The following is a 17,549-nucleotide window of genomic DNA, read 5'->3' on the forward strand; positions in this document are numbered from 1 at the left end:
TAGTGTTTCCATGTAATCCCTGCTTCATGATCCTTATATGTAAAAGTTTTAAGTATATGTTATGTTTGAACCAAGCTTGAGGCATGTTATGTTGACCATATTGGAGCATTTGATGAGGGTTCTAGTATGGGTTTTATGATTTTAGTTATAATGCATGCATAGGTCAAGTCTTGGTTCATGTAATGATTATGTTTTTTTGTTCGTGTGATCATTTATGAGATTATATCAGGTGTAACAGGATGTATAGTAGGCTTACTACAGGTTTCAGCGATCTTAATTCGATTTGAACTCTAGCGCCGATAGCGGTCCGGTTCTTGAGTCATTACAGAATGGTATCAGAGCCCTATGTTCATATGGTCGGACGTAGAGTGTTGGGCTCATAGATGTTATAGAGGGCAAACACAATTTGAAAAAATCATGTCCACTAGGATAGGATGTGGAGTCCTATCTTGATATATATATATGATGATGTGTAATGCCATGACTATATGCATGTGCATTGATGATATGATAGGTATGATGTGGGTTCATGTGTATCCACATGAACCATATGATGCTAATGTCTATGTGTTTAAATGTTGTTTTCAAAAAACAGGATGGGAGGCTCACGTCAGTCTACACGGTTGACTGGAGTCCCACCTAAAAATGAGAGTATAAATGCCCTTCCCCTTACTGCTTCGTCAAGAGCGCGGTCAAGTAGAAATAACAGGGGTGAAATGTCAAGGGACCCTAGAAGGTCTTTTGATGTAAATAGAAGGAGAATAGAGCCGGGTAAGATGTCTGCAGATATTAGGGAAACAGTAGGTAGTGATCAGAGGAGAGATGGAAGTTTGGGTATGAGCTTTGAAGGAGAGGGTGTAGGAGAGTCTGTAGGAGGAATAGGAGGCGCTTAGGCCTCAGGACCCGCCTATCCACCTCAGTACCAACCCTACTGTTAGGGTCCCGGGCCAAGGATCTTGTTTGGGGTCTAAGTGTAGATGGTTGGGTAGGTGTTTGGGTGTTTGGGTTAGATTTCTTTTTGTTTGCTCGGGTCATTAACGATTCGGCTCAAAGAGGGAGCCTTAAACCTCTTGAGTGTAAAGTACTCAAAGACTGAATGAAATTCCAAGTTGATTCTTCATTGATGTTTATGCAAATATTTATAGGGTACATCAAAGGATCATAACTTGATCATGGCCATTACTTCCTAGAATAAGGGAGGATCATGACTTGATCATGGCCACTACTTCCTAGAATAAGGGAGGATCATGACTTGATCATGGCCACTACTTCCTAGAATAAGGGAAATAACAGAATCTGAAAAATACGTTCCTAATATAATGGAAACACTAACATAATGCATAAAGAAATATTCAACAAATAAACTAGAAACTGAACATGACTAACTGCTTCAATCCTCAACTTCCATAAGCATTACACGTGGCTGATGCTTCTGCTGGTTACGAGTATACACCTGCAAGGGTCTCGTAACGGTACTTCCCGCCCCGTTAGGAAGCTTGTCCGCAAGTGTAAAATCTGGAAAGCGTGCCAGCAAATCCTGAACATTTTCCCAAGAGGAATCAGCTGGGGAAGATTGGCTCCAATGGACCAAGACTTCCTGTTTTCCCGAACGACAACGCTGTCCCAAAATAGCAAAGGGAACCAAAGATTGCTGTTCAGTAATAGGAGGGAGAATCGTTTCAAAATTTCCAGAATCAGAATGATATGGCTTGATTGTGGAGACATGAAAGACTGGATGTAATTTGGAATCAGGGAGAAGCTTCAACCGATAAGCCATAGAGCCAATGCGCTCTAAAACCTCAAAAGGACCATAATATTTGGCAGCCAATTTCTGATTTTTTCTTGAGGCAATGGATGACTGACGGTATGGCTGGAGTCGGAGTAGAACGACATCACCAACATTAATCTCCAATGGCCGGTGAGAACGATCATAATGAAGTTTCATTCTGTTTTGAGCCAATTGAAGGTTGTTGCGTAGGAGCTGCAACATTGAGTCACGTTGCTGTAAAATAACATCCACAGTCTCTACAGTGGAATTGCCAGCCAAGTAAGAAAGGAGTCTAGGTGAAGCACGCCCATAGACAGTCTCAAATGGAGTGGATTTAAGAGCTGAATGGTAGCTGGTGTTGTAGCAAAATTCAGCCCAAGAAAGCCAATCACACCATTTGTGGGGATGAGAACTAGAGAAGCAGCGTAAATACATTTCCACTGTACGATTAGTGACCTCTGTTTGACCATCCGATTGTGGATGATAAGCTGAACTAAAACACAGTTTAGTACCAGACAACTTGAATAATTCAGTCCAAAAAATGCTAGTAAATGTAACATCGCGATCACTGACCATGGTTTCCGGTAGTCCGTGAAGCTTGAAAATGTTATCAAAGAAAATACGCGCAACACCCACAGCAGTATAAGGGTGAGAAAGTGCCAAAAAATGCCCGTATTTAGAGAACCTGTCAATAACGACTAAAATCACATTTTTGCCTCTAGAAGTTGGAAGGCCTTCAATAAAATCAAGAGACACATCTGCCCATATTTGTTGTGGAATCGGCAGTGGTTGCAGCAGACCTGCTGGTTGCAATGATTCTGTTTTGTGGCGTTGGCAAACAGGACAAGCTCGAATGAAATCCTGCACCATTTTTTTCATCCCTTTCCAGAAGAAATCCCGTGTAACTCGGTGCAGCGTTTTCTGATATCCTTCATGACCCTGATTGTGAAGTGCAGCTATAACCAGAGGTATTGTTGGTGAGCCATGTGGAATAAAAACCCGGTCTTTAAAGAAAAGAAGACCTTGTTTGAATGTCCATGTTGCGGCAGCTGAGTGATCAAGAACCGCTGAGATGAGGTGCTGGACGTCAGGGGACTGTTGCTGTTCCTGGCGGATATCATCAAACAAATCCAGCTGGGGCATAGAGAGAGCAAGAAAACATGGTTGATCGGAATCTCGGCGCGACAGTGCATTGGCCACAATATTCGACTTACCCGCCTTGTACTCTACAGTGAAGTCAAAAGGCAGTAGTTTGCTCACCCAGTACTGTTGTGAAGAGGAAAGTGACCTTTGTTCAAGCAAAAATTTTAAGGTGTAATGATCTGTGCGCACCAAAAACTTTTTGCCCCAAAGATAAGACTGCCAATGTTTAATTGCTTTGACTAGACCGATCAACTCCCTTTCATATGCTGGCAATTTGGTGTGACGAGTCGCAAGAGCTCGGCTAAAAAATGCCACAGGTTTAGTCTCCTGTAATAGAACAGCCCCAATTCCTGATTCAGAAGCATCACACTCAAGAATAAACATTAGCTCAAAGTTAGGAAGAGCTAAAATTGGAGTAGTGGTGAGTGCCCTTTTCAACTCTTCAAAAGCCTTAACCGCATCATCGGTCCAGTGGAAGGAGTTCTTTCGCAACATAGCTGTGAGGGGAGCAGCAATAAGGCCAAAATTGAAGACAAACTTACGGTAGTAACCAACAAGACCCAAAAAACCCCGCAAGCCTCGAATAGAAACTGGTCGCGGCCAATCAGTAATAGCCGAAATTTTGGATTTGTCAACCTGAACGCCTTCATGTGAAATGACATGACCCAAATAAGAAACTTCCGTTTGGGCAAAGGTACACTTGGACCGTTTCAAGAACAATTTGTTTTCTGCCAAGAGGCTAAACACTTGTCGCAGATGTTGCATATGGTCATCCCAAGATTTACTGAAAATCAGAATGTCGTCAAAGAAGACTAAAACAAATTTGCGCAAGTGGGCATGAAATACCTCATTCATTAAAGCCTGGAATGTGGAAGGAGCATTTGACAGCCCGAATGGCATGACCAAAAATTCAAAATGGCCATGGTGAGTTCTGAATGCGGTCTTCTCAATGTCTGGTGGATGCATGCTAACTTGGAAGTACCCAGAAACCAAATCCAATTTGGTGAAATACTTTGCCCCTCCCAATTCGTCCAGAAGCTCTTCAATCACAGGAATTGGAAATTTGTCTTTGATAGTTCTTGCATTAAGTTCCCTGTAATCCACGCATAGGCGCCAAGTTTTGTCAGCTTTAGGAACCAGAAGTATCGGAGAAGAAAAAGGTGATCGGCTGGGACGAATAATCCCTTGATTCAGCATAGCAGTACACTGTCGCTCGATCTCATCTTTTTGGTTGTGTGGGTATCGGTAAGGATGGACCACTACGGGTTTGGTATTTGGAGCTAGAGGAATCCTGTGGTCACAGTGGCGAGCAGGTAGGAGACATGTGGGAGCTTCAAAGATTGCAGCAAAATCAGCTAATAATTGGCGCAGATGATGATCGCGAGCAGCAGATGGTGAAAGGGAATTGAGGGATGAATTTGTTTCTGATTTGCTGTCTATACCCGTAAGAGCCACCTGTTTCCCATTAACAAAGAAAGACATCCACATGGAGTTAAAATCCCATAAGATGGGGCCCAGAGTAGCTAGCCAATTAACACCGAAGACCAAGTCAAAACCAGTGAGCTGTAACACAAATAAATCCACTGTGAAAACAGAGTTTCCCAATTCAATCGGTGCGCCTTTGCAAAGACCAGGACTGTGAAGTTGTTCACCGTTCGCAACTTTCACCCGTAACCCATCCTTCGCATCCACTGTAACCTGCAAATCGGCCACCACCGAATTCGAGACAAAACTATGGGTGCTTCCCGAATCAACCAAGATCAGTACTTGCCTACCGTGCCAACAACCTAGAAGTTGCATAGACTGGGAATTGCGAGTTCCAGTGATGGCATGGAGAGAGATTTCTGGTGGAGAATCGGAATCAGACTCCGCATCAGACTTACTGTCGTCATCCAGATCAATCAAAAATAGGTGTTTGCATTGACGTCCGCGTACAAACGGCTCATCACAGTTAAAGCACAGTCCTTTCTTCTGTCTCTCATCCATTTCGTCTGGGGTGAGTCGTTTGATGGTACGGCAAGGGCGGTGTTCTGAAAGGGGAGCAGGACGTCTGACCTCGCGTTGGGTAACACTCTTGGAGTAGAGCTTGCGTTCATACAGGCGTGACATACTCATGGCGGTGGCTAAGTCTTTTGGCTGGTGTAGCTCGACTTCCACTGCTATGTATTCCTGTAATCCACTAATATACAACTGAACTTTCTGATTGGAACCTAAGGTACCAGCCCTCGAAACCAAAATCTCAAATTTAGTTTGATAATCCTCCACCGTTCCTGTCTGCTTCAATTTGGCAAGCTCCCCTAACTTGTTGCTGCGAATAGGGGGTCCAAAACGAAGATTACATTGGTCAACAAACTCAACCCAAGTAGGATTTGGAACATCCTGGATTAACTGTAAGTACCACAATTGGGCAATTCCTTCAAGGTGGTAAGAAGCCAGTCCCACTTGTTCATCATCAGGAGTGGACTGATGCTTGAAGAAGTGTTGACACCTGCTAATCCACCCAAGAGGATCTTCCGTGCCGTTATAGCGAGGGAAGTCCAGTTTGGTGTATTTGGGCACAAAGGAGCAATCGCGAGTAGTCACAGAACTGGAGGTTCCAACTGTTCCCTTGTCACGCCTTGGTCGAGCTTGGCTTTCCGCTTCGGGAGAAGTAGAACAAGCCTGTTTAACTGAGTTTAAATCAAGGGACATGGCATCCATCTTAGCATGGAGCTGCTCAACTTTATCATGGCGAAGTTGATTAGCCTGCTGCTCAGAAAGGACGATATTGAGAAGTTTAGTGTAATACCCGGCTAGACTCCGGTATCGGAATTCCTACCGTCCGGTGGAATCTCGGATGTCGAAAGCCTCTAGTAGGGTAGAAACATGTTTTCATAAAATGTTTTAAGGTATTTCATGGTTTTAAGTATAAAAAATTAAATGAGTTTTTGCATGAGAAGTCTTTGGAGGAAAACCCAGGTTCGGCCGCCGAAAGTCAAGTTCGGCCGCCGAATATGCATGCGTTTTGGAGGCACGTTAGGCCCCCGAAAGCAGGAGTGAGGGAAGTTCAGGTTCGGCCGCCGAAACCCAAGTTCGGCCGCCGAACATGGCATGCATGAGGAAGCACTTTCGGCCCCCGAACGTGGCCTGGCCAGCCACTATAAAAGGGTCACTTAGCCGATATGGGCGAGCTTTCTCCCATTTTCGGCCATAGCTAGCTTCCGACCTCCCTCTCCCCAGATCTAGTGTTTTTCCTTCAAATCCCCACCATTTTTCTTGAGTTTTAAGCTTGCATTGAAGATTTTGAACTTTTGAAACAAGTTTTGGAGCTTTGGGAACTCAGGAGCTCATTTTCGTGGATCTCCAAGTTTAGGTCGTCTTCCTCTCGATCTCCAAGAGGTAAGGGCCGATCTTAAGCTCCTTATATGTTTTAAACAAGTTTTATGAAGTCTTATGGGGTAGAAATGCATGTTTAAGTTAGTTGAGCTATGTTAGGTTTTATGGGATTTTTGAGCAATGTGGCATGTTTGAGTATGTTTGAAGTGTTGTAGTTGGGGTATATGCTTGTTTGAGGCCCTTAGGAGCTTGTATGCATGTTTTGGTTGAGTGGTATGCATGATTTGAGCTTGGGAGGCGAAATGTGCATAGGAGAGCTGAGTTTCTGCCATTCTGGGAGAAACCAGGTTCGGCTGCCGAAGGGAGTTTCGGCCGCCGAACCCCCTTGTGGAGGCAGGCCTTTCGGCTGCCAAAGTTGCCCCCGAAAGGAGACTTTCGTCTCTATCTGGGACTTTCGGCCGCCGAAGGTGCCGCCGAACATGCATGAGTTTCGTCTCTGTCTGGGAGTTTCGGCCGCCGAAGGTGCCGCCGAACCTGCCTGACTTTCGGCTCTGGAGGGACTTTCGGCCGCCGAACCTGCCGCCGAAAGTGCCCTGTTCAGCCATTTCTTGCATGTTTTTCTATGGTTGTTTCATGATGTTTTAGGGGGTTTTTGGGGAATATATTAGAGTTATGTTTATGTATGTTTGGTCCCTCATTGGAGTCCACCTGTGTAGGTTCGGACCCGAGGAACCGAGGACCCCAGCAGTGAGCCAGCTGCTACAGAGTTTGTCAGAGCTAGCCAGAGGTGAGTGGAATAAACCTTAAGTTTTAAAATAAATGAAATTATGAATTTTGAGCATGATCCATGCATCATGAATGCCATGAGATATAGTAGGTTGTTTGCATTAGTATTCACGAATATGTTGCATTGCATTTATGATATTGATGTTGATATGGATTGGTTATTGGATGATCCTTTAGTCCTCATATGATATGATGATGTTATGGCATGATATAGTATGGAAGTCCAGGTTGTACCCATTCTACGTCCCTGGCATGATGTAAGAGGAAGTCCAGGTTGTACCCATTCTACGTCCCTGGCACAGTTGGACTGTATGATATGTTATGTTAAGAGAAAGACCGGTTGTACCCATTCTACGTCCCGGCACAGTTGGACTATGTAGAGGACTATTGGTGACAATACCATCCGAGATGTGATTTGTTGTGATGTGCTGCATTCCATGAAAGCATGAAATTTTAATATATTGTTTTCTACTATTCTGCTCACTGGGCTTTGTAGCTCACCCCTCTCCCCTAACCCCAGATGTGCAGGTACAGGGTAGACTAGAAGGTTAGCCAGAGTTTTGAAGTATGTCTATGTAATAGTTAGATTGTGGACATGACGATTGTACTATGATGTAATGTGAGAGATTTCAGTATGTTATGTAATGAGGTATATTGAGGTTATAGATGTGCTTGACCCTATGAGTATTGTAATCCCTTGTTGATGCATGATCTTAGATATTTAATGATACAGAACGTTAGCCAACTCATCTCATGTTGTATCGCCCGTTGGGGCATTTATGAGATCCCACAGAGGGATCATGACTATGTACATGTATGTTCAGGTTGAGTTGGATGTTTAAAGGAAAAGTTTTAAATTTTTATGTATGATTGTTGATCATGTATGGGATTAAACAGGTTTACAGGTTACATGTCAGGCTTGCTACGGGTCCCGGCGGCCTTAAGCCGATCTGGATCCTAGCGCCGGTAGCGGTCCGATTTTCGGGTCGTTACATTTAGTAAGCTGGTCTTGAACAGAGTCCCCCATAACAGTCGGCTCTGATACCAAAATGTTAGGGCCCCGGGCCAAGGATCTTGTTTGGGGTCTAAGTGTAGATGGTTGGGTAGGTGTTTGGGTGTTTGGGTTAGATTTCTTTTTGTTTGCTCGGGTCATTAACGATTCGGCTCAAATAGGGAGCCTTAAACCTCTTGAGTGTAAAGTACTCAAAGACTGAATGAAATTCCAAGTTGATTCTTCATTGATGTTTATGCAAATATTTATAGGGTACATCAAAGGATCATAACTTGATCATGGCCACTACTTCCTAGAATAAGGGAGGATCATGACTTGATCATGGCCACTACTTCCTAGAATAAGGGAAATAACAGAATCTGAAAAATACCTTCCTAATATAATGGAAACACTAACATAATGCATAAAGAAATATTCAACAAATAAACTAGAAACTGAACATGACTAACTGCTTCAATCCTCAACTTCCATAAGCATTACACGTGGCTGATGCTTATGCTGGTTACGAGTATACACCTGCAAGGGTCTCGTAACACCTACCCATAGGGACCTGGATATCTTATGGGAGGTATATCAGATTACTCTAGCTACCACCCATACCCCTCATACATGCCCTATCCTCCCTACTACTCACCATATCCACCCTACCCTCTGTTTTCACCTCTACCCCATTACCAGAATCTGGCAAACCCTAACCCAAGGAGTGCTGCACTACCTCCTCCTCCCTCAGCAAAACCAGTAATTCCTGAAACCCAACCACCCAAATCTAACCCATCAGCAAAGAATAAGGTCAAAATGACGGATTACCTGAAGTTGGATGCTCTTAAGTATAAAGAGGGTGATGACCCGTTTGAGTACATTAAAGCAGTGAAAATGATAGCTGATGAGTTAGGGGCTAGTGACAGTAGAGCCATTCAGATGGTGGGGTTCACTCTGAAGTGCAAAAAGGCAAAGGAGTGGTTTAATAATTATATGGACCCAAAGGCTGGATGACTTATCCTGGAAGCAGTTTGCAAATGAGTTTGCAGGGTGGGCTTTTCCAGACAGTTTAAGAGAGTTGAAGGTGATAGAGTTTGAACAGTTTAGGCAGATTGAAGAAATGAGTGTGGATGAGTACACAGACAAGTTTATGGAGTTGCTTTAGTATGTGGGTCATGCTTATGAAACTAACCAGAAGACGGCTAGGAGGTATACCATGAAACTCCTCTCTATGTATTCCTCCCTGATCTTAGCAGCAGAGAAAGAGTGTTTCCACACTATAGTGGATGCAACTAGAAAGATGGAGGTTAGTGCCATCATAAGGGAACAGTGAAGCTGTAGATGGCATAGTCATCAGGTTCCAAAACCTTAAGTACAGGAAGGTTTGATCTCTCTTCTCTGAGTGCAGCTGCCATGGAAAGTAAAAAGCGGAGTAGATCCACTAAGAAGACTAAGAAGAACAAGTTCTGGAATAGGTTGAAGTCTGGTCTGGGAATGGGTAGTGGTTCAAGCTCTAGTTCAGATAGCTCTAGATGTGTGAGGTGTGGTAAGCTGCACAAAGGGCTTTGTCAGTTTGGGACTATAGCTTGTTATAGATATGGACAATAAGGACACATGGCGCATGAGTGTCCCAATGCAGATAGGATGACACAGTCTCAATAGATGGCTTCTGGCAGCATGGCTCAACTAGCAGCTTTAGCCACATCACAGGGCAAAGGGCCAGGTAAAGGGAGAGGGACAACCTCTTCTTCAGCAAGTTCCCAATGGGAAGGTCCTTCAGCCCCAGCACGGATCTTCACCATGACACAGCAGGAAGCCAACATATCAAACACAGTGCTGTCAAGTAAACTCACTATTGGGTGTTTTGATGTGTATGCTCTTATGGACTTTGGTACCTCTCATTCCTTTGTTTTTCCGAGAGCCATAGACAGTTTGGGTTTAATAGCTTCTAGGTAAGAGTGTCCTCTTTGGGTTAGTGGGCTCAAGAGTGGGCTCAAGTGTGATCATTTTGTGGCAGAGTCAGTCTGTCGGTTCAGTCCAGTTATAGTTGAGGATAGGTGCCTTCCAACTGATCTCGTGGTTTTAGATTTGATTGATTTTGATGTCATTCTAGGGATGGATTAGCTCTCTACTCATGTGCTACCTTAGACTGCAGAGATAAAGTAGTTAGGTTCAGAGAACAAGATGGATTGGAGGTCATCTTTTGAGGAGATAAGTCAGGTATGCCTAGAGGTTTGACATCTGCCTTGCAGGCTCATAGGTTGTTTAGGAGGGGTTGTCAAGGAGTTTCTTGATCATATCAGAGAGTTCATAAAATATTATTGTATTTAAAGAATCACAAAATTGAAGGATGAGAGAGATTTTTTTAATTGAGAGAATTTAGAGAGCGGGGAGAAAATTGGCTGCCACAAAGATAAGAGAAAAAAAAAACTATTTAGGTAGAGTTTTTTGAGAAAAAAAAGATTAAATGGGTGTCGAAATAAAAAAGGTAAGAAAATAGTAATAAAAATATATTGTTTTTTCTTTTGAGGGAAACCACGAGGATTTCCGTTTTTCCTTTTTTTAATTCAGTTATTTTTTATTTTTTCAATTTAATTATTCAATTAATTAATACTTAAATAAATTATTCTTATTTAGTTTTTATTATTTTTTATTTTATTTTTTAATAATTTTTATGATATAAAGTATCTCTTTTAAAGTTTTAAAAAATAATTTTAAGTGTACTAAAATCATCATATGTGATTTTTATTATTAGACGTTCATTATTTCAAATTCAAATGTGTATTTATTTCAATACAAAAAATAAAAAATTATAATAAATATCAAGCGTTTTATAACAGTTAATTTTTATGACTTGTTGCTCATTAGAGTTAATATATAATCTCTGAACTCTTTAATAATAGTTAATAATTTATAAAATACACATGTATTTTATTTATATAAGTTTCATGATTATTAGCTTTTCTAAACTAACAAATAAATAATAATTTGTAATTTTTAACAGGATTTTATTATCAAGTTATCAAAATTAAAAATAATTTGATAATAAATAAATATGCAAAATGTGTATTAAAATTAAAATTAAAATTAAAATTAAAATATTTTTACATCTTTATCTTTTTTATTAAATTCAAAACAATATTAGTCATCAACAAAATTAATTATTACTAGGTGCTAATTATAATTGTCTAATAGATGTGTATTCCCTAATTATTGGCCTTTGTAAAACGAAAAAAATATAACATAAAATATATAAAAATAGAACATTTAATCAAAATTTTAATAAAATATAGCGCCTTCGAACCAGTACCTACCCTAAACGGATATAAATTTATTTTCTATAGGTTTTATGCTAAGGAAGCAGCTTTGTTTGCTGTTGATAATGGTTGGAAGGCATGTTCTTGTTGAGTCATTGGATGGATTAATTGATTGTGATTTTATGAATTCTTGTTTTTTCTTATATATACAGCAGTCATATGCTTTGGGTGGCTTGTCTTTGTGTATTGGGGTTGGACCAATGATGCCTTGGTATCTTCTTGATGGTGGCTTACTGCTCGAATTGGTGGCTTATAGCTCGACTTCTTGATGTACGGTACGGTGTCTGTTGATGGTCTCCACATGCTGATGCACTTTTTTGATTGATTTGGGATTGGCTTGAGCTGTTATCATGGTTTGGTCATGAGATTTAAAAATTTAGATTAAATTATATTTTAATTCTTTAAATTTAATAAAACATATAATTTACACTATATATTTTTAAATTCAGTTATAAAATTTTATTTTATAATAAAATAATTCATTTAATTATATTTAAGATTATAATTGCTTATAAATAAGTACTTATATATTTTTTTTATAAACTAATATCTCATATTTATTTATTTTAATATATAATAAAATAATAAAATAAAAATTAAATTCAAAATCTTGACGCAACCTAACTCATACTAATAGTGAGAAATTTTTTTCGATCTAACTTTTCTTTTATCAGTGATTTATTTTTTAATTTAATTAGAATAAAATGATTTTTTATTTTATTGTTTTTCAATTAGAAAATACTAAAATTTCATAAATAAAAAGATTAATTTATAAATATAAATATATTACAATATTGAGTAATTTATAAAAATATAAAAATTTAATTGAATTAAAAATATAAAGCACAAAGATATTATTTTATTTAATTAAATAAAATTTTAAGAATTAAATTTAAAAATATAAAAACTAATATGTATAATTTACTAATAATATATAATAGAGAAAAATCTCGTGAAAAATATTATATTTTTTGTTATAAATTAAAGTATATTAATTTATAAAATATTACTTAAACATGGGTTAAACCGCGAGTTTTTTAGTCATAAAATTTAATTATACATGTCATAAATAATTTAAAAATTTACATCATTAATGTATTTTTATTTTTATTTTAATTTTAAAATTAAAAATATAAAAATATATCACAGAAATAAAAAATAACTGTGGAATCCACCACCCGTACAACTAATTTCTATTCAAATGAAAACTAGTATGTTTACGGTAGAGGATACGGTTACGGAGAGAGCAGCGAGAGGATGACAGTTTGCTGTGCCCGTCTCTCTGCTCCTTCCTCAGCTGCAGTTACGAACAGATATAGAATTTCTCTTACTCACAACTTTCCTCTCCATTCCAAAATATTCTATACTCTTAATTCGCTTACCCGCTCAAAATGTAGTCAAGCAGTGGTGAAGAGCGAGACGACAAGGAATCGGAACTTCGCAATTTCTCCAAATTCTAGTGTGGCGGTGCCTTCAGATGATTTCGTGGTTGTGAATTTTTATCGATTTGTGTTTATCGAAAATCCCCATGATGAAGTTGCGAAGCACCTCTCTTTCTTGAAGGTTTTCACTAGTTTTCATTTCCTAACAGCATTTTTCTCTCATTGCTCTTACAATGTGAATTTGGACTTTGCTTTGGACATTTTATATATCATATTTAAGTTTCTAATAATCTTCACAAATGTGCAATTCTTTTAAGATGGAACGCAAGTATTTAGAAAGTAAAAGCCTCTCAATTTCTTTTTTGCTTGAAACTGATCCTTTCTGCTTATTTGTGTCATCAGGATCTTGACATACATGGCCGCATTTATCTGAGTGAACAAGGCATTAATGCCCAGGTATTGTTTCTGAGCTTTTATTCTCTCTAGTCACCATATTTTTATGCTTTGATCATCTAATCTACTTATAATTCTCTGATTCGATGCGTCTTGTTCTTCTTTGTTTCATAAATGTGCTTTATTTCTTTACACCTTGGTAGCGGAGCCAGAAATCTTATTTTTTGGGGGGTGGGGCGACCAAACCTCTTCCAATAAATAATGGTAATTAGAGTTGAAACAGTAGCCTTTTCTTAGTTGAAACAGAGGAGTCGCTGATGAAGAGTTCGTTGGAGGGAGCTGCAAAAACCTCAAGACTCGTTTAAGGAGAGAGTCTCTAATCTCACAGGAAATTGTAATTAATCTGATTCATGCCTTTATTGATGGCTGCAATGCTCTTTCTATAGTAAAGAGTTACTTGGCTGAAATAGAAGTCTACTTTGAATAAAATCTTAAGGCAATAATACTCTTAAAGAATTTAATCCTAATCTGTAAGTAAAAGTAGTCCTAATCTGTAAGTAATTAAACTCTAGCTATAATCTAAAAATAAAAGAGTCCTAACCTGTGAGTAATTCAACTCCAGCTTTCTGCTGAAGTTTATCCGAAGCTGTTTTCTGCTGCAATTAAACCTCCAAGAGCCTTAAGTCCTTGCTTCTTCACACCTCTTGTAGTGTTTGCCAATGAATGTATCTGTAACAGATGACTTCAGCCGTAAGATATTCTATGTTTTATGGAAATAAAACATGTACTTTTTTTTACATCCTTAATGTCGTATTGTTTTCCTTATTAAATATATTCTAATGCATCTCTTCTTTCATGTGTTGTCTTGAATTCATTCCCCTGAACCTCAAAGTCCTATGACACATGATGTTTATCCGTATATGTTCTTCCATTTCTATGACCTATGCTACATTGCTGATCCAATGGTTAATGCGTACTCCATGCATCTACCACTTGAAAGCTGATTATTTTATTTGAATAGTGCTTCAAAAAGGTCACTTGTCCAACTGTCAATATACCTATGTATAGTGGATGCATCTGTGGTATTGATCAACTAGTATTAAATCTGTTTAACTGATATTATTATGATGTGGCTAAGTATAACGTCAAATGTTCTGCAAACAATAAGTTAAACTGGAGGTAATGGAATGCGGTCAGTGATGAATATGGCTTCATGGTAAGTTAACCTTTTTCATAATGCAATTACCGCTGGCAGCCAACAAACTGTTTCTCTTCTTAATTAAATGGACCTTTTCTTTGCAAAGGACAAGTTAAGGAAAATCACTTTTAGCTTAGCATGAATGTCATTATGAGTAAGCCAAAATATTCTGGGTACAAAATGTGCAAAAATTTGTTGTATCTTAATATTTTCTTCTAATGTTCCGTGTCATTTTGCAGTTCAGTGGACCATCAAAAGATGCTCTTGCATATGTTGAATGGTTAAGAGAAGATATCAGATTTTCTGATATATTGGTTCAAGTGTCTCCAGCAATAAATGGCCATGCCTTCCCAAAATTAAAGCTGCGCTACAAACCCTCATTAGTTCAGGCAAGAAATAAATTTTGCATCATGTGGGAGGAGACAACCTATTAAGTGAAATAAGAGAGTGAGGCTTACTGCTTCTTTATTGAAAGTTGCTATTTTCCTTGTGATTGAAATATACTCAAAATTCAACCAAGTGCATAAAAAAAATTTGTCGTTTGGCCAGCCACTCACTTTTTCAATTTGATTAATCGAGTCCAAAGTTATTCACATGGACCCAAACAAATGTTAAGATAGATTGTTAAATCTGATACATGGGACCAATGACATAATAAAAATATTATTGTATTTAAAGAATCACAAAATTGAACTTTAAGTGAAGAATTTTGTGAGAAATTTTTTATTCTATTCCGATTGAATTGATCTTTATAAGGTTTGAGTATTTATACACAAAGAATCAATCTAAATTAGAAATATTTACAATAAGAATAAAATTCCTATAATTAAGCCTAATTAGAATCCCAAAGATCTGAATCCTCCTAATTAGGAACCTTCTATATTGGTCAATACTCCCCTCAAGTTGGTGCACATATATCACACATGCCCAACTTGCAAATCGAGATGTGATAGGTCTTGTTGTTGAGCTTTTTGGTAAATATATCAGCTAGCTGTTCATCAGAAATCACGTGATCTAATCTTAAGACACTATTTATTAACTTATCTTTAATGAAGTGTCGATCAATCTCTATGTGTTTCGTTCGGTCATGCTGAATCAGATTGTGAGTTATACTGATAGCAGTTTTGTTGTTACAGTACAGGAGGAGTTTGTCCCTCTCCAACAATTTCAATTCCTCCAATAATCTCTGCAATCATAAGAATTCACAAACACCTTGTGCCATCCCTCTATATTCTGCCTCAGTACTTGATTGAGCAACAACATTTTGCTTTTTGCTTTTCTAATTAACAAGGTTTCTTCCCACAAGTGTGCAGTAACCGCTAGTTGACCTCCTATCATCAAGGGATTCAGCTCAATCTGCATCTGTAAATGCGTGTATGCGGATATGACTATGTTTAGAGAATAGAAAACCTTTTCCAAAAGCAGACTTCAAGTATTGCAAAATGCGAAAAACAACTTTCATATGAGACTCACGAGGATCATGCATAAACTGACTGACTAAGTTGACTGCATATGCTATGTCTGATCGAGTATGCAAAAGATAAACTAGTCTGCTTACCAACCTTTGATATCCCCCAATATCCATTGATTCGCCACTCCCTACTTGTAGCTTGTGATTGCTCTTAATGGGAGTTTCTGCTGGTTTGCAGCCTAACATATCAGTTTCTTCTAAAAGATCCAAAATGTATTTTCTCTAAGAAATAAATATTTTCTTCTTTGATTTGTCAACCTCGATTCTCAAGAAATATTAAAGTGTTTCTGGATCTTTAATTTCAAACTCCTGAGCCAAAAGCTTCTTCAGCTGACTTATCTTTTCAGTGTCATCTCCTGTCGTTACTATATTATTAACGTAGACTATGAAAAAAGTAATTTTACCCTTATGATGTCTGATAAATAGGGTATGGTCAACATTGCTCTGTTGATAGTCAAAGGAAATCACAACTCTATTGAATCGATCAAACCAAACTCTAGATGATTGCTTCAACCCATACAAAACCTTTTTTAGCTTGCACACCTTTTCTTGTATTTTGTCATCAGCAAATATAGGAGGAATTTCTATGTACACTTCCTCTAATTCTTTGTGAAGGAATGTATTTTTCACATCAAGTTGTAGGTTCTAGTCAAGATTAGCGGTGCAAGATAGCAATACTCTGATTGAGTTCATTTTGGCAACAGGGACAATTGTCTCCTAGTAATCCACTCTATAGGTTTGAGTGTATCCCTTAGCAACTAGACTGGCCTTGAATAATTCCATCCAACATAAAATTTAATTTTATAATAAACTTGTAACTTGTAAAGTTCATGAAATTAAAAGATATTTAAAAATATAATCAAAACTAAGTTATACAACTTAATAATAAGTGCAAACATATCAAATAAACATAACATCCATAAATTTTAAACATCATATATAGTAACTTGCCTTAATTCTCAATTAATACCACCAGAATGATCGTCTAAGACAGGTTTTTGAGTAGAAATTGAAGTATATAGGCTACTGTAAAAAAAGTTAAGAGAAATATGGCAATTTGTGGCTTGAAAAGTTGAAATGGAGGCTGGAAATAAGTATGGAAGAAAAGAAGTATAGAAGAACTCTCTGTGTGCTGGAGCCTGGAGTTGGAGAAGTGCTGGAGATGGAGAGAGTGTTGGTTGCTGGATGAAAAGAGTAACTAAAGACCAAAGACAAAAGACTAAAGAGAAAAAGTAGAGAAATCAGTTTTTTTTCCTCTTTAACAATATATTTTCATGTGACAAAGGCCGGTGCTGGGTGAATAAAATAGGCACTCTGCAAGATTCTTGAAGTTGAGCAATTGATTTGAAATAAAGAAAAGTAATGGTCGTTACGGCCGTTACATCACGGCTAATAACGGCTGTTACGGTTGTGTAACTGCAATAACAGCCATTACAGCAACAAAATTTTTCTGCCGTTATTTATCGGCCTTAACGACCATGACTAGCTTCCAAACTTGTAAATAACATAACGACCGTTATTTAAAACCATAGCTGGGGCTAAGATTGCATCTCTCCAATAGGTTTTTGGCAGGTTCATGGTGAAAAAGAGAGATCGGGCTACTTAACAGGTGTCTATTTTTTCGTTTAGTAACACCATTTTGGGCAGTAGTGTAAGGACAACTAATTTGATGCAGGATCCCATTAGACTCCAGATAAGCAGCAAAAGGTCCATTCATGTACTCTGTACCATTATCAGTTCTCAAAACTTTTATCTTATCATAAAATTGAGTACAAATCATCTTGT

The 17,549-nt window shown here is 38.4% G+C and overlaps 2 protein-coding genes across 5 annotated transcripts in view; one reads left to right on the top strand and one right to left on the bottom strand.

Annotated features, from left to right (window-relative positions):
- Positions 1 to 936: 936 nt before the first annotated feature.
- On the bottom strand, positions 937 to 8,554 carry LOC110608432. Of its 2 annotated transcripts, none has more exons than XM_043951664.1 (5): positions 8,008 to 8,554; positions 4,324 to 5,687; positions 2,866 to 3,417; positions 1,378 to 1,647; positions 937 to 1,247 (listed from the first exon to the last, which is right to left on the bottom strand). In XM_043951664.1, exons 1-4 carry the CDS (start codon positions 8,163 to 8,165, stop codon positions 1,391 to 1,393), a joined length of 2,331 nt encoding a protein of 776 aa, XP_043807599.1. In that variant the 5' UTR covers positions 8,166 to 8,554; the 3' UTR covers positions 937 to 1,247; positions 1,378 to 1,390. The 2 variants fall into 2 exon arrangements, with proteins under 2 accessions (XP_043807599.1, XP_021603348.2); XM_021747656.2 differs by having other exon boundaries at positions 2,866 to 3,425; positions 4,302 to 5,687.
- A 3,967-nt stretch (positions 8,555 to 12,521) lies between these two features.
- LOC110609584 (rhodanese-like domain-containing protein 8, chloroplastic) overlaps positions 12,522 to 17,549 on the top strand; it is a 34,114-nt gene continuing 29,086 nt past the window's right edge. Inside the window, exons 1-3 of one of the 3 annotated variants that reach the window (XM_021749268.2) lie at positions 12,523 to 12,883; positions 13,105 to 13,158; positions 14,533 to 14,682. In XM_021749268.2, coding sequence (XP_021604960.1) covers positions 12,578 to 12,883; positions 13,105 to 13,158; positions 14,533 to 14,682 — 510 coding nt within the window. In that variant the 5' untranslated portion in view covers positions 12,523 to 12,577. Of the gene's footprint in view, positions 12,884 to 13,104; positions 13,159 to 14,532; positions 14,683 to 17,549 lie in introns of all 3 variants that reach the window. The other 2 variants (XM_021749269.2, XM_021749270.2) reach the window with 2 other exon arrangements.

Source organism: Manihot esculenta, chromosome 2 (assembly GCF_001659605.2).
Source record: "Manihot esculenta cultivar AM560-2 chromosome 2, M.esculenta_v8, whole genome shotgun sequence".
NCBI classification, from domain to species: domain Eukaryota; kingdom Viridiplantae; phylum Streptophyta; class Magnoliopsida; order Malpighiales; family Euphorbiaceae; genus Manihot; species Manihot esculenta.